Consider the following 18,018-nt stretch of genomic DNA (forward strand, 5'->3'; position numbering starts at 1 on the left):
TTTTCTTTAAATTTTTCTTGAATTAAAGAGTTTTTGTGTGGATCAATCATTAGGAATTGTAATGTTTGATAATTTTCGGATTATTCTAAGCGGGCTCTTCGTATAATGCAATGTGTTATTGTTCGAATATTTGATCAAAAAATCTGTACCAACAAAATAATGTTCGTATAATATATCTGCATATTGAATTAATAAAATTGCAATTCGAGTATGTAAAAATGCACGATCCCATTGATTACGTTAATCACCTATATCCCCACCCTATTTGAATACACGTCCCAAGGATAACCGGTGTTTCGATTTTCCTTAGCTCTTAACCTTAGACGATTCCACGATTTGAGATTTTTTCATTGCCAACGCGTAGAATGTTAGAATTATTTTCTTGTTTTCGTTACGCCCGGAGATCGTGGTAATTACACGGTTCGTTTTTATTCGGCGTAGGCGGTTTGGCGGACGACTGCGTTCATAAGGATCAACGTAACTCGCGATTAGATCGCGCAATAGCGCGTTTGTGCGTCCAACGAACGGTGTCGCGGAAGTGCGCGTACGCCTCCCCCTCCACGAGAACATCTTGCTTCGCACCGCGCGAATCGCAACGGCACCGGCGGCCGTACCACGTGACCGGACGGTGTGCGAACATCGCATCGTCGATTCACTACCGTTGTAATACGGTTTTCCGGAAACGTCCTGACCGCGGGCGAGATGACCATCGCCCAAAACCGATAACCTTAAACCGTTGATCGCGATTCACGCGTGCGCACTTTGTCCGAAGCGCGCGCGCTACTACGTACACATCACGGCGAGTCGGTTCCCCCGAGGTCGACCCGCGATCTTGCCGTGGCCGGGTGGTCGCCGTTCACCGCGATACGTTTCTCGCGGCGCCGTCCGCGGTCAGATAACGAACCCGGGCGCGGCCCCAGGCAATCGAACCGGCGGGCGGCCCCCCCTCGATAACTTGTGCGCGGATCCGGTGACGCGCGTCCGCGGGCCAGTAACTGACGCACGGCCGACGCGATTCGGACCCGGAGCGCATTTCAAACGTGTTTCGAACGCGGTGTCGGTTCGTGCACCATTCGCTCGGATCTCGCCACTCGTTAAGAACATCGCACGCACGCACGCGTCTTTACAGGACACCTTGGCCGCGCGCATTTGTGCGCCATTGCCGCGCGTCGTGCCGCGACCACGTCGAAAATGAGCTCGTGCACCGTAAGTAACCGTGTTCATGTATACGTTCAACCAATAGTGCCGAACGCGGTTTCGTTCGGGTTTTATCGATTAACGCGCCCCATCGGAGATTTTTCTATTTCGAATCACTCGTCCGCGCGAACGAGTTCGTCGTGCGGCGGTCCCGTGAGTTCCGTACATTTCCGTAACGTCTGAATTGTTTTTGTGTCTCGCTAAAAATGTTTCGCGACGGAACAAATAAACGAAGACGTTTAGCGATTAGACGTAATAGTTAATGGACACATAGCTATTTGAAAATTAAAATTTAACCCGAACGAGCGGTTCGAAAACGACATTACTGACACGCAATACATATTTTATTTAAACATTTACAAACATTTTTCGGACACGGGTTGAACTACGCAACAGAAATACGTAACCGTTTTACGACTCGCTATAGAGTTGTGCTTTTGTAACCCGCCATCCAAGTCGGTGGCGTGCTCGAGAATTTTGAATGGGGGGGGGGGGGGGTGGTCAACTTTTATATTTAATATGTGTTATGAATTTAAATGTAAAAATCATAAATGAACAAAGTCAAGTTTGCGAGGTTTTTCAGCAAGCTCGTCTTCAGCTGAAAGCGGTACATTAATTTTATTATGCGACATTTTAATAGTAAATTAAACAATTTAAAAACTCAAAATATGGGCATAATTTCACATATAAAAACAAATTTATATAAAGAATAAATGATATAATTATTATTAAAATAGTCTGTGATATGATGTTATATGATAAATTCATAAATTGATAGTTATATTTTGTGATTTTAAAAGTTCCTTCACTGGAAGGTATCTTTAATCCGTCCTTCACACCATAGTTATCAAATTCATCAATTTCACTTATTGTTCAAAATTTCTGAAACAGATCGTGGAAATAAAAATTTAGTAATAAAAAAAATAATAAATAAAAATATTTTGTGATTCGTGATTATAAGTACTAGTCAGTAGGTAGTAACCACGGTCTTTGAATAGTAATAATTATCACCAATATCAAATAATACTAAATTATAATAATAATTTAGATTGTCGCTCAAGTTTTATAAACGTTACTTCGGGGGTCCCTCAAGGCGGTCATCTTTCTCCTATTATTTTTGCTATTTTTATTAACAGCTTGAATACAGCTCTTAAGCACTGCCGTTTTTTTTGGCTTTTGCTGATGATGTTAAATTATTTTCATGTGTCAACTCCATTAATGATTGCATACGCCTCCAGAGTGAATTCAATTGTTTATCAACCTGGTTAGAGAACCATGGACTATGCCTCAACATCAGCAAATGTCAGATTATGTCCTTTACTAGACGCTAAGCTACTATTCTATTTGATTATTCTCTTAACAATCATTCCATAACACGAGTTTCTGTAAAGAAAGATTTGGGTATCCTTCTAACTTCTGACTTAGACTACCACTCCCACATTGAGCACGTCACCTGTAAATCTTTAAAGACTTTAGGTTTTATAAAACGCTTCTCTTCTAATTTCAATCTAACCTATTCTCTCAATAATTTATACTGTGTGCTTGTAAGGCCGATAATAGAATATGGTTCCATTCTTTGGGATTCTTATACAACCTCAGACTATTCTCTACTTGAGCGTGTTCAGCGTAAATTCCTTAATTTTGCATCCTTTGCTCTTAATATCCATCATGAACCTCATGATTATTCCCCAGTCTTGCTCCACTTACAACTTAGTAGTCTTTCCGATAGAAGAGTCTTAGCCAACATTAACTTCCTTAATAAACTTACGAATGGTACCATAAATGCTCCCGAGATTCTCGCTGAAGTAAACTTTCGTGTTCCAAGTAAATCTTCCAGGCTAATGGCCCCCTACTACGTACCTCGTCACACCACTAACTATGGCCGAAACGACCCTATCCACCGAATGATGCGTTTAGCAAATGAGAACCTCTTTAGTCTTTAAACCTTAATCTTTGTTTATCCAAATTGTAAATATGTTGTCTGTTATCTTATTCCGTTTAACTGTACTTAGGGTTAGTCCCGTAATGTAAAATAAAATAAAATAAAATAAAAATACAGACTAATGAGGAGAAAATGATACCTAATAAATAAATAAATTGTTATATATAAAAAAAAAAAACTCTAAAATTGGGAAATACAATAATTTTAATTATATGTAAGTAGTCAATACATATTATATATTTGTCAAGTATCCATTTGGGGGTTGAACCCCCTAAACCCCCTTTGAGCACGCCCGTGATCCAAGTAAATTATTTAAAAATTAAATTTTCAATACTTCGATCCTTGAAGATTTTAGTTATTTCGTTTTAATTGTTTAACATAAATTTCAATTATTTATAGTGTTATCCTTTCAATACAATTACAAAAATTTTAGTTCTCTAAAAATATTTGTGTAAAACTAGAACTAGTGGCGACGCGAAATATTTTACTTCATGAGCCCTATTAGAATTTTGCCCACCCACCCACCTATCTAAAAAGAAATTTAAGGGTAGCTTATAAAAAGAGCTCCCCCACTATTCGTTCTACATGATACATACCCACTCGATACCTAATGATCAATACCCACCCACCTAGCCACCCACTGACTTAAGTCCAGGGACTCAAAAATCTGCCATCACGCCGCCACTGACTAGAACTGATTTTGGTTAGAATGACATCTTACCTGGTTTTAGTTATGTTCAGTAAAATTTCAACTTTACATTTTTTTTGTATTTTCGGGTTTTACACATATTTAATATTTTTATTTTTTACTAAATGATTATTTTATTTGTATCATATACGATAGAAAACATTTATGATTTTATAGGGTTACAAATCATAGATTTTATAACATATAATTGTGTAAAAAGCATGATATATTTCCCCCAATATTTTGTGTTTTATTTTTTTTAAGGTTTCAAATAGAACAAGAACTATGGTATAAGCGTACGCAGGGGGTATGCAAGATATACAGCTGCATACCTTGAACACATAGCCTTGCTAACCAAAGAACAAAGATTTGCTAACCGAACTATTATAAAGATATTCATTTATATATATTCATTTATTCATGTATATTTATTAAATAAACACTTTAAGTGCAATCGAGATGAATTAGTAGCCGAAATAAAGTTGGTTACAATAAAAAAAATTGAAATCAACTGTGATGCTAAAATATTTTGGTTTTGGTTTCAATGGTTAAAATAATTTGATAAACATTTTTTTTTTTAATTATTTATTACTGTGATAAAGAAATTTGCTGTAATGTTAGTTACAAGTTATACATGTAAGCGATCATTTACTAAATTAATATTGGTGAAGTCAAAATTAAGAAGTACTATGCTTCAAGAGAGATTAAATAGCTTAATGTTTTTAACTATAGAGCAAGAATATGACTATAAATGTAAATCCTGATGACATTATTGATGATTTCAAAAATTTGGCTTAACGTAGAATTGTGTTATGATCAATTATAATTGTTTATCAAATTAATTTTGTTTGTTCATTGAAGCATACGATTGGGTATATGTTTGTTTATTTACACTATTTGAATATAATACTCAAATCATTTGAAGTGTTATATGTTTAATTTGTTTTCTAGTAATTTATTTTAAATTATAATTATGAAGATAGTTATAATTTATAAGTTATAACAATAAAGAAATGGCCATTGAGTCACTTTAAAAAAAAAAATATTAATTTTAAATTTAAATTTTTATTTAGACATTTATGTGTATATTTTTACTAGCATTTTGAACGCTTAAGATAACTTCTATTGTAAGGGGGGGGGCAGTGATAGAGACATTCTTCTGCATATCTTAAAACAGAGATATGTGTACGCCTATGAACTATAGTTGTGTATTTTTAATACATATATTTTAATATATTTAAAAATATTGTTTAATCATTTTTGTAATCATTAAATGAAAATATTATCTATCACAAATCCCACTTAACAAAAAGTAAGAGATGAATTTAAAACATTACCTTCCATATTTTATTGCGTCTCCAGAAGTACTCTGGTGAATAAAATGAATTCGTTAGTTTTATCGTACGGTTATGTTTTCGTATGGTGTAGTTTGTTTTCACGCAACAGTTAGTAATTAAAAACGTGTGCAGTTTTCATTTTTTTTTTTTTTATTATTTAAAATAAACAATACAAATATTTTACTCGGTAAAACCCTTTATCCGCTAAATTCAAAAGTGACAAATAATTTATTTTGCTATTAATGAATTGTCTTGTTGCAGAAGGAAACCCTCTACCAAAAGCTGAGTAGAAAAAAAGCTTACGTAGAAGAGATCGGTGTAGAAGGAAATGAAAAATTTAAACGAGTGCTGAACATTTTCGATTTGACTGCTCTGGGAACGGGTTCGACACTGGGATGTGGTGTGTATGTATTGGCCGGAACAGTGGCCAAATCCGTTGCCGGTCCAGCAGTGGTATTGTCTTTCATATTAGCCGCAACGGTGTCTTCGTTTTCAGGTGCTTTATGGTCATTGATAATATTACAACATTATGTTAATTAAGTTCCATAACACTCATCTCCTCTTTTTTCAAACCGGTTTGAAAACAACTACATTTTGAATTGCCAATAATTGGATAGTGTACGCGGGAAACGGCAATCCTTGATCGTTATTACATTTTGACTTATGTAATTATTAATAACAGTACTTTTTGGCACGCTTTTATTCGTTTAGTTTTATTACATTAATATTATAATAATAGTGTCTCGAGAAAATTCATCGACCTCACTTAATATGCGTATTGTTTTGTTACGATTGATAATTATAACGCAATAAACAACGCTAAGGTTTCGCGAATCTCATTGTGTTGTTGAATTACGGCACTAAACATTAGCAGTGAAATACTAGGCAAAGATCAACCGGGCTGTAATATCATCTTGTTTCCGGTTCCAGGAGTTTGTTATGCTGAATTCGCCGGCCGAGTGCCCAAAGCTGGATCTGCGTATATTTACAGCTACGTGGCCGTAGGAGAGTTTATTGCGTTCGTTATCGGCTGGAACTTGTTGCTAGAACATACGATAGGTAAGACGTTGAATAACTAAACAATAGACGTACCGAAAATTGAGGCGTTGACATGGAAAAGGTACTAAGTCGAAAAAAATCAATTTTTTGTTTTTTCGTTGAAAATGGATTAAATACATATGTCAATGGCATGATAAAGGAACTAATTCAATTTCTTTTATATATTAGGAATTACGTTGAATGCAAGATGACACTAGTCGTGAGTCATTGTGGTTTGGCTTGGAAAGGGTACTAAATTATCTCACGTGTTTATCAATGTTATAATATTGTTTTCTTTGATACGAACATTGTCAGTGGCGTAGTTACGGGGAGGGTGTAAGGGGTTTCCACCCCCCCACAGATTTTTTTTTTAATGATATTTGATTATTATTTATTAATATTTATATATTATTGTAAAATATTTTGATTTTACTATGATTAGGTATATATTAAAAATTGAATAACAAAATAATTTTCATTAATACGGGACATAATAACACTATTTTAAATGTAATATTATTATATATGATCTCGTTTTAAGATATACTACGAACACTTAAAAACTTACTCTTAAACACCCCCCCCCCCCCCAGAAAAGAATTGTATCTACGCTACTGAACATTGTTATCAACTATCGTCTAATATGATTTATCACAATTCAATTAAAAATGAAATTAGAAAAGAAGGTTCAAAAAATACTAAAAAAAGTTTTTTTCCTTCCCCTGTAAAATTTGGTTTTTATTACTTAGTACCTTTTCCATGTCAACGCATCAATTAATCGCACGTATATATGACTCGAGTTTAATATTTATTTTGCACGTTTTTTAGGCACCGCTGCTGTTGCGAAAGCGATGAGTAACTATTTAGATTCTTTACTCGGAGACCCGCAAAAAAAGTTTATGAAAAAACATTTTCCGATACACATGGAATTTTTGGGCGAATATCCAGATATTGCGTCTTTTCTGTTTATCATGAGCATCGCCTGTAATTATTTTGTTTTTTAAAAAATGAACCAATAAAACTATGCATATTATATTTTAAAAATGATTAATATTTTAACGAAGTTGAATGTATTCTTGTGTCATGTATCAGTATTAAAAAAAATCAAGTTTAAGTTTATCATTCATTATTTAGGTCAAGGATAAAATTATATATAAAATGGTTCACAAACTCTATTTTTAACAAACAATTATAATCTTTTATAAATATTATTGTACACTGATGTACAAACATGACGCGATGATATAGCAAATTTCATTGTAATGTACCATATTAAATTATTTGATAATTAATATATTTGTAATTTTTTAGTGGTTGTAGCTTGGGGTGTTCGGAAATCGTCATCTCTCAATAACCTTTTCACCTCATTGAATTTATTGACTGTATGCACAGTTATTGTCAGTGGATTTTATTTTGGTAAGTATAAATTAGTGAACTATTCATATTTTATTTTTCAATGATAAACTCATTCTGAAACATCACATTAATTATATCTCTATTAGTACAAATATACGTAGAAGTAAGATATGATTTTTTAATTTTATACGTCTTTTAATTTTACTGAGGTTCAATGTAGGTATAACTAATCTTTTTTTCTCTTCAATAGCAAACTCTATATTAAAAAATATATATTACAAAGAATATTTTTCTTTGATAAACCACTATGATTATATCACTATTGATTTTAGCAAATTTGTCCAATTGGTTTATTCAAAAAAAAGATATTCCACCTGAAGCAAATGGAGGCGAAGGTGGATTTTTACCATTTGGCTGGACAGGAATGGTCGCAGGAGCTGCGAGATGTTTTTACGGTTTCATCGGATTCGATTCAATCGCTTCAACGGGTATGAGAAAAATATAAATATTCACAAATATAGTATATATTTAGTACGTTCTATATTTACGTTATGAATTATAGTTTTAACAAAGCATCAATTGTTTTCATTAATAAGATGTGGTTGTCATTATAACCCCGGCGTAATAGTTTATCGAAAGAACTAGAATAAAAAAAAAAAAAATAGTTACTTTCATTGATGTCTTTATGCTATACATCATAAAGATTTTTCGTTTACCGAGATATTGCTAGGACGATAGAAATAATACTCTGGTTATTATTTATTATTTATAGAAAGGATAATATTTTATTATTTATTTGTCTTCGAACTTTCAAGCACTGTAAGTCTATTAATTATATTTATTTTGATAATTAATATTTAATCTGTTTAATTGTATTTATTTTTTACGTACTATGAACAGTATATGTAATATTTTTAATTAAATAAATTAAAATTATTTATCACATAGGCGAAGAAACAAAAAATCCAAAAAGAACGATACCACTGGCTATTGTTTTGACGTTGTTTTTTGTGACGTTAGCGTATTCTAGCGTAGCGTCCGTATTAACTTTGATGTGGCCATATTATGATCAAGTAAGGATTAGTTTTGAAATTAATTATAATTGAACGAGGTTAAATTAATTAAAAAATAATCCCAGGACCCAAATGCACCTTTACCAGTCATTTACGAAAACTTGGGAATGCCTTTGTTGAAATATTTGGTTACAGGCGGCGCAGTGTTCGCTCTTTTTACCACGTAAGTTTCTCTATACTTATCTATTTAAATTTGATTTATAATTCTAGCTATGGTATCATTTAAAGTTTAATAGGGTGTTTGTTTCCAATACCACGTATTTTGTACGCGATGTCCAGTGACGGTCTGTTGTTTAAATTTTTATCGACAATTAACGAAAAAACAAAGACACCTTTTATAGCTGCGATCATTTGTGGAGTCTGTGCAGGTAAAAATAGCTTTTTGGAAATTAATAGGCTCAAAATAGGTACTGAGAAATATAAATAAGTCTCTAAACATATCATAAGAGATAGTTTATGAGTTCAAATTAAGTAAAATAATTATTTTTCCCAATGAGTATTTTTAATGTTTGCTTCACCATATTAGTTATTCATCAGTAAAATCCCTTTATTCTCGGCGGGTTGGTTCTTAACAATCATTGTGTTAAAATTTTGTAATATTTAGTTTACAACTTTCTCAAATAAGGATAAATAATTTAATAAATAATTGAGTATAGTATATTATGGTAAAATTTCCATGGTTTTCGAGTCTATGAAATGAATCTTCGTTAAAGGCTATCAAAATTGTACTTATAAACATTTGTAAACTCATTTTCCAGGATTACTGTCAACCATATTCAATCTCGAGCAGCTAGTTGATATGGCATCTATTGGAACTCTTCAGTCGTACATGATTGTGTGCGTCTGCGTTTTAATACTCAGGTGCTTATTACCAGTACTGTTCTTTTACAAATAATTAAAATACTACAACACTCCATGGATGTTAGACGATATTATGATTTTGATTAATGAATTAAAGATAAGTTTATCATAAAATATACATTAAAAAAGTTTGTGTTTTAATTTTAAATTCTGAATGAAACGAGGAATATATTTGTTTTACCATGATGCAATTTCATGATTTCAACCAAGTAAGATGGTTCCAACTATCACCAAATTAACAGTAAAATATAATAAATGGGTTCTAGTAGGTACTTTGTAGGAGCAAAGTATCTTTTTTCAAATTTCTCAACCATTTTCCAAATAAATAAGAAAAACGGGGAAGATATTGCAAAAAACTTTACCACGTAAACGCAAAATTTACGGAATATCGATTTTCAACATTATTGAATTTTTGTTTTGGGACTCAAAAAATAACAATCCTATAGATATTTTCACTGGAACTTACATTATTTGCTGTTTATCGTATAATTTTTCAAATATTTTTTTAAGCTACTGATAGATACTTGAAAATTTCTTGTTTTTTTAGTTTTACTTCAATAATATTGATAAAATAATTTTGGTTTAACAAAAAGTTATAGAAGTTAAATATAAGGTTTCTCACATAAATCTTTTAATGATCGATAAAAAAATAAATTTCCATGAAACAAAATTAGTTATTGAGTTTGTATCCTATGAATATTAATCGTAGTGACTCGAAACATTTAATGATTACTTTTAATAACATTTTAAAAGCACATAACAGTTAAGCTAACACTTTCGAAATATTTTGATATTTTTGCTGTTTATAGACCAGTGGTTCTCAACCTTTTTATGCTCATTTTTTATAACTATAGATTTTGATAGTACATTATAGAAATAAAGTAAAAATAATCAAAAAAAAAAATTATTCTTTATTATCCAAAATTCTTCAATCGATTCTTCTGAACATTTAATTTTAAAACTACGATGAGCAGAAATAGATAGAAGTTCTTCTTCTTCTTTTAATGTAAAATTAAAACGAAGTACACAATGATGAAAAATGATTTCGTATTCAATCGTAGTTCACTATTTTTATTTCCAAAATATTATGTTTCCTTCTGTGCTATAAAATTCCAATAACTCTTCTTTTAATTCAAATAATCGCATTAACACTTTTCCTTTGGGTAGCTATCTTACTTTATTATTCATGTTTTGCGTCCATGGCATTATAAAGTTGTTTATATAAACGAGATTTCAATGGCCTCGACCTAATATAATTTACCATGGTTATAGCTTGATCTATTGCAGTTTTTTATTCTTGTGGTAATGTCTTAGAAATAAGTGCATTATAATTTATGATGTAAGAAATAATGAATATGAATTAAATTTATACTAATTTGTTTTACTAGTGTAATATAATCTTTAATATATTCAATCATGCAGATGATCCATCTATATGAATTCCTACGCACATTTTTCAAAATATATTAGATTGTTTGAAGTACGAATTTAAAATTTCCAAAATATTTTGGGCTTTTGTGTATTTTAATAATTTTTTATAGAACAAAAATTGATTTATTGATTTTATTATCATGAATACATCGAATAAATCCTATTAATTGTGCTTTACCATTAATATCTGTGGACTCGTCGATTTGTAGAACAAAATTTGTTTTTATGATACTTTTATTTACATTTTTTTCTATATTCACTGACGAATCTTATCATTAAATAACGGAATTTTCGAAATTTCATTTAGCGCTTTATCATCGAACATTATTTTTCAATTTCACTACATAAAGGTAAAATTAATAATTTGAAACGAGTGTGATTTTGTTTTTGAGTAATTAATTCCGCAACTTTATAAGAAGCAATTTGCGTTTTATCAGACACTAACTTTTTTCTCAAAATATTTTTTTTGTTTTGATTGCATATTAATAAGTTCTTTAAAATAAATCTGATCTTTTCATTCAAGATGACTATGGTTTGTAATTAGATGTCGATTTAATTTAATCGGGACCATTAAACTATTCGAAAGATTTTCACCACACACAACGCATAATGGAAGAAGTTTTTCTTAATTTTCCGTAAAAAAAAAAAAAAAAAATTCAAAACTTAAATAATTGTCAGCATACGAGTACTTCCGAATAACTAGGTTTTTTTTGCCAAATTTTCGACACTTATTATTCTCTATAGTATAGTATTAATAATAACCGTCGTATAAAGTCTATACGACGGTTATTATTAATACATTTATCAATTTTATCGAAAATACCTTATTTTAATTATTTTAAATGCATATACTAAACCATGATTATTAGAAAACATTGACGATTAACGACTATTAGTTGTTCATAATATTTAACTTTGGCTGCCAAACGATAATAATAATTATTATTGATAACGAAAATTAAGTACTGGAAAAATTTCTTTTTCTAATACCTAAGAATATTCTACACGCGTGTAACACGGTCGCGGTACACCTACAGCCAGTTTGCAGCACACTCGTGTTTCGCGGAACATCGGTTGAGAATCACTGTAATAGACACTTGAAATTTTTGATTTTCCTAAATTTAAGACTTTTTTTAGGGCTTTGCATAAAATCAGAGCTGGCTCAAGATGTAGGCGAGCTAGGCACCTGCCTAGAGCGGCAATTTAATAGGGGCAGCATTTTCAAAATTAACTCGTATATTTTTTCTAATTCTATCGGTGTTTTATAAGAATAATATTTAAATTAATTCATTCGTGAAAACCACTTATCTATATAGTAAAATAATATTGTCTACATTTATTATATTACATTATATTACAGCCTACTCTGGGCGTTTTCAATTATTCCAAAAATATAAATAACCACACAATCACTTCCGCGATTTCTGATAGAAAATAGGAGGAGAAGCTAAGTTAAAATAAGAGCTCAATTTTTTTTTAGAGGTGGCAAAATTTGATTTTGCCTAGTGCACTATTTTTGCTTGGGCCGGCCCTGCATAAAATCATTTATTCGAGTTTCGGGTTTCAGATTTTGAAGAAAATTCGTGTTTTTGAACTCGGAGGTTTTAGGTTAGTGAAATCTTCTGGTTATGATTAAATGTATATTTATTTAGAATAATAACAGTTAATTCGAATGTTAAAAAAAAACCCATGTTTCATATTATTCAACATGTCAATACGAATTTGGTATATTTTTATTTAAATATAACGAAAATCATATTAAATTAATACTTATTATTAATCAGTATTTTTTCCGGTTTTAAGTTAACCTAAGTATTTCATTCAGGTTTCGCGTGTTAATTCGGTATTTATTTTTAAAAAGGTTTTGAATAAACGGGTTTCGAGTTATATTATTTATTCAGATTAATTTGGTTTTCGAGTGACGTTCAAATGCAAAGCCCTGTTTTTATTTTTTTTACAATAACAATTTTATACAGTAATATATATAAATTTAAATAAATATATATATACATTTTATATAATATAGGTTTAATAACTATACTGAATAAAGTTCAAAATAAATTCTTACGGTTTATAGTTTATAACAGTGATGACAAACCTTTTTCCTTTGATGGGCCGCTTTGGTAAACAATTATCTTCAAGCGGCCCACAAAGTATAAAAGTACAAAAATAATCTTATATATTGGACTTGTTTTCTTTTCTTTTCTTTTATTGTCTATCGAAAAGATTATGAATTGAGGTATACATAATTGTATTTTTTGGAATAATTTAAATAAAAATAATATACGTATGAAAATAAATAATTTAAAAATTTTTTCATACATTTTTAAAATTTTTTTTTATTTTAGAAAATCCGTAATGTGTCACATAGAATACCTTCGCGGGCCACATGTGGCCCGCGAGCCGTGGGTTGGGTACCACTGGTTTATAATATATATAATCTTAAACTCCTCTACTTACTAGTCTTAATCTCGAATCCCTAGAATATCGGAGAGTCATGATTTATATTTTATTTATAAATTAATAAATGGCCAAATTGATTGTTTTGATGTTTTACATCTACCAATATTCCAAGCTTCTCCAACAAAAACAAGATTAATTTTTAATTGTTATTTAAAAACTCGACCTACAAATTATACTATCAAAACTCTACTATCTAGAATTATGTTATTTGTAAATACCTATAAAACTTATCATTTCTGTTCTTGCACTTTTCATTATTTTTGAAAATCATGCGTCTATTAATATAGTTTTACTTATAAATTGACATAACTATATTCAATATTCAATTTTATATTTTTAAATATTTATTTTATTTCACCTTTTTTAGTTTATATATAATTATGTTTTAATATTACTCACGAATGTTATTGTAAGATTTGTATTATACCTAAATATGTAATTGTGTCCAAACCCGTTTCATTTTCAAATAAATATATAAATAAATGTTGGGGGATTAAAAGTTCAACCTACATAATTAAAAAATTTGATTCTACTCACATAACAACCATATTTATAAATATAAACTGATCCACTAGATCTCTTTCACCCAGGATCGTTTTTATTCTGAGAGTAATAGTACATAAGTTTCAAGTTTAAAAAAACAATACATTCACCTATCCCAATATGTCATCCGACCGTGGAGTGTCACCCGACCAAGGAGTTCCATCCTTTTTTTATTTTATTACTTATTCCCGACGGCATTTCGAGTATTATTGAGATATTTTTACGTTTATATTGTTTTCCAGGTATAGTAATAATAATGCATGTAGCCAAGAAATTGACGATTCTGAGGTATATTCGTTTTCAAAATGGTTTACCGTATCGAGCATGAGAATGACGAATAGTTACACCCAATATGTATCAAGAGTGTTAATTCTCTTATACTGTAAGTATTAATAATTTCGATTTAAATTTTCTCGTCCGTTCGAAATGGTCTCCTAAGAACTTACGCGAAAGCACAATATTCATTCGTCATTGGTTTGACGTCTTACAGCGTTTGGATTTTCCAAGATTATCGCACACCGCTATCTTTTTCGGTACACGTTTTAACATATTGTTTATTTATTCACGTGTTTCAGCCGTTGCCGCGAGTGTGTTTTGCCTTTGCGTGGTAAACTGGAATTACTTCGATGGCACCGTTAACACCGTACTGAGCATCACGATTTTCGTTTCGTTGGTGATCTTAATAACCGCCACAATGCTATTACACCGGCTACCGCAAGCTGTTGAAAACTTATCGTTCAAGGTAAGAACTAAATTATTTCCTCGCGGTACTTTGAGATCAATTTTTTATCATTTGTACATAAATACTGATGCCTAACGACGTGTGCGTACCGAAATCGCCCCGGCGTACGCCGCGTTGCGGAATCAACACCATTTATAAGTTTTGTTTTCACCGTCCGTATAGGTACCGTTCGTCCCGTTCGTGCCCTGTTTGAGCATAGTTCTGAACCTATACCTAATGATGGAGCTGAACTTCAAGACGTGGATAAGATTTTGCGTATGGTTATTCATCGGTTGGTATTTATTGCAGCTTTTCGTAGAATACTATTTCACTATAGTAGTATTATTTGAATTACCGTGTACCTATTGTTCGTGTGTTTTTAATCAAATTAATTTTCCCGACAAATTGGATGACTCGTATCGAATCAATTGAATAGAATTAACATTTTTTAAAAAAATAAATACTTTTATCCATGAAAGAAAACCGTCGAGATTAAAATGTATAAATTAATATACAGATATACTTTTGCCGAAATTATGTCACTGGACGATATCTTATTTATAAGTATTCGTGAAAAATATACAAAAAAAGTATTATTATATATTTAAATAATTTTTATGCAAATATTTATTGATGCTATTATTATTCGTATTTTACTCTATCCGATCTTATACACCGATTGTATTTTACTTGTGTGCCTAATTGCTCTCAATTAAAAATTTAAAAAAATCCGACGTCATCCCTTTAGTATAAAATTCAAATAGTACATACTTCATGCACTACAATAGTGTTCTTAATTTGAATATTAACGTATGTAAATATTATTGTCCTTGTTTATTTTATAGGTCTATTGATATATGCTTTCTATGGGATTCGTCATAGTTTAGAACGTGAAAATATTACAAAGAAAAATATCGAAAATAAAGAAATTAGCTGCGAACCAAAAATCTCCAATCAATAGTACGATAAATATATATTTAAGTTTATTAATTTGTTCATACGAAAAAAAAACCACCATCTTATACAGTATTATATTTGACAATATAATTAAGTAATGTATGGTTTAATATAATTATTAAATTATGAATGTTGAAAATATGTGTTATACAAAGATATTGTTTTCTGGTTTAGCTGATTTTTCAAATTTTATTGTTAAATTATTGAATTTTTATACTTTAGTGATTTACCATCTTAAATTTTTTACTATTAATATTTTATTTCATCCTTTTGGTCTGATTTGTCATATTATCATTTGTCCTGTTAATCAATTTTTATCAATTAAAGATACTTTTCTTAAATTATTTTTTTAATAATTTTCTTACATTATTGTCATATGAAATAATGAAAAAATATCACCATATACTCATATACTGTCTAGAACAATATCATGCAGAGGAGGAATGGTAAAACAAATTTAATTTCAATTTTCTTAAAAAAAAAAAAAAAAATGAATACAATGAATGATAACTATTTATACAGGAAATTACAATAAGAAATGACAATAAAATAGTAGTGACCACATCCTGGATCTTTGCGTTATTAAATATGGTATGGTCGAGAGATAGTTCATAAATACAGAATTCATAAGAAATTATCATATTTTTACTATCATTTTCATATACACACACACATTTAGGATTTACACATACATTTGCATATATTGGATATAAAAGGGACCCGAAAACAAGGGCAAATTAGACGAGTTCTGGCTACTTCTGGCAATGCGACACTGAGCACCTTCACGCTAGTGTATGTTACGATTTGGACTTAAAAATATTTTGAATCATTTTTTATAGTTTAATTTCTGGACTTAGAATATTTTCGACAGTTTAAATATTTGGACTTGGAGTATTTTCTACAGTTTAAATATTTTGAACTTAGAATATTTACAACTACCTTAAATTTATTGTACTTGGAATAATTTTAACAGTTTAATAAACCAATTATTCCTAAAGAGTATTAATTATTTCATCACTATACCTACATCCAAGCGTTGACTAGATTACTAGTAATTGAAATTAACGATCAAACGGTTAGCACGCAACAAGTAGGTCACATCTTGAAACGATCAGTCCAAGGTGCATCCAGCCATACACTTATATAACGGAGACACAATATCCTTTTTCGAAGCTCTTGATCTTAGGTCGCCAATGTGTGCGCATGGACTATCAGATTAGTGAAGGAGTCTTCTGTGCCACCGTGTACGAATATTTAACTTGATTTGAGTTTTTTGTGCGAGTGTTAACAAGTGTTCAACCACAGTACATCAAATCCTGTGTTTGTCTTATTTCAACTTCATTACACTCCTGCAATAGCCGTAAGTGCACTGCTCGTTGACATTCGAATAACTGCTACAATACAAGTAGATGTGTTTTATTTGGCTTGCCAAACTATCCAGTTGAACTGATCGGCTCTCGAACCTTTGTAACCACAAGAGTCTTCCCTTAAACAAGGAGGAATATAATCAACTCATAATACATTATACTTACCACACACCATATCCCCCCCCCCTATATTTTATATTTAGTTTTGTATTTTCAGGTTATTACAATATTTTAAAAATTATAATAATTAGCAAAAAAATATTGTCATATAATCATAATTAGTATAAACATTTTACATATTCATACCTATATATTTTATTTTCATTATATAACATATACTATGGCGTATTTTCAATTTTTTCTGGGGGGGGATCCACAGTTTATACATAATCAATATAAACTATACATTATATTGTAATAGGTACGTCCTTATGCAGTTTTTGGAGAAGATTGAACTAAATATATAATGTAATAATCGTATAGTCTTGTGTAATATTTTATATATATATATATATATATACCTATATATTGTATTTAGCACTACATATTATAAAGTATTGTTATAAAATAAATTCCAGTCGTCTCGATTTCTTGGCCAACTCCTCTATCCAAGTGTGCCCGCAGGTTAAAATCCCACCCGGGGCAAGATTAAAATTCTAAGGGCCAAAGCAACGTGAATCTAAAAATAGATGAGAACAAAATCAGATACCATAGAAATCGGTACTCGGGAGAATTTATAGTTTAAGCGATATGCAATCATGTGTAAACATCGTATACTAATAAATACGTTTAAGATTATATATTTTAGATTATCTAAAAATATAATAAATATTACTAAAGTTCATAAATGGATCTCAATAAAATTATGTTATAATTAATATACGTGGTATTAATTACAATAGTTTTGAAACAAAAATTACAATTTGTAAGGACAATGGCCCCTTTTGCCCCCCCCCGGCGGGCGCGCATGCCTCTATCACTTCATCAACCAACAGTAATTTCAACTTCCCTGTGAATGTTTAACATAGCCAATTCTGCAAATAT

At 30.8% G+C, this 18,018-nt stretch overlaps 1 protein-coding gene across 1 annotated transcript; it reads left to right on the plus strand.

The window, feature by feature from the left end:
* Window positions 1-907: 907 nt before the first annotated feature.
* On the plus strand, window positions 908-15,687 carry LOC112689112 (cationic amino acid transporter 2-like). The gene is made up of 14 exons (XM_025562637.1): window positions 908-1,206; window positions 5,426-5,660; window positions 6,095-6,223; window positions 7,031-7,186; window positions 7,514-7,618; window positions 7,891-8,046; window positions 8,507-8,631; window positions 8,697-8,794; window positions 8,860-8,999; window positions 9,390-9,492; window positions 14,172-14,311; window positions 14,505-14,671; window positions 14,834-14,942; window positions 15,496-15,687. Exons 1-14 carry the CDS (start codon window positions 1,192-1,194, stop codon window positions 15,609-15,611), a joined length of 1,794 nt encoding a protein of 597 aa, XP_025418422.1. The 5' UTR covers window positions 908-1,191; the 3' UTR covers window positions 15,612-15,687.
* The last annotated feature ends 2,331 nt before the right edge of the window (window positions 15,688-18,018 follow it).

The sequence above is a fragment of the Sipha flava genome, unplaced genomic scaffold (genome assembly GCF_003268045.1).
Source record: "Sipha flava isolate LNK unplaced genomic scaffold, YSA_version1 111_pilon_pilon, whole genome shotgun sequence".
Classification (NCBI taxonomy): domain Eukaryota; kingdom Metazoa; phylum Arthropoda; class Insecta; order Hemiptera; family Aphididae; genus Sipha; species Sipha flava.

What these genes read in the sequence shown, in the direction of transcription:
- LOC112689112 (XM_025562637.1), top strand. An exon ending in AACGGTGTCTTCGTTTTCAG is followed by an intron (nt 5,661 to 6,094) that starts GTGCTTTATGGT and finishes TTCCGGTTCCAG; the next exon opens with GAGTTTGTTATGCTGAATTC. An exon ending in TTGAAAACTTATCGTTCAAG is followed by an intron (nt 14,672 to 14,833) that starts GTAAGAACTAAA and finishes CCGTCCGTATAG; the next exon opens with GTACCGTTCGTCCCGTTCGT.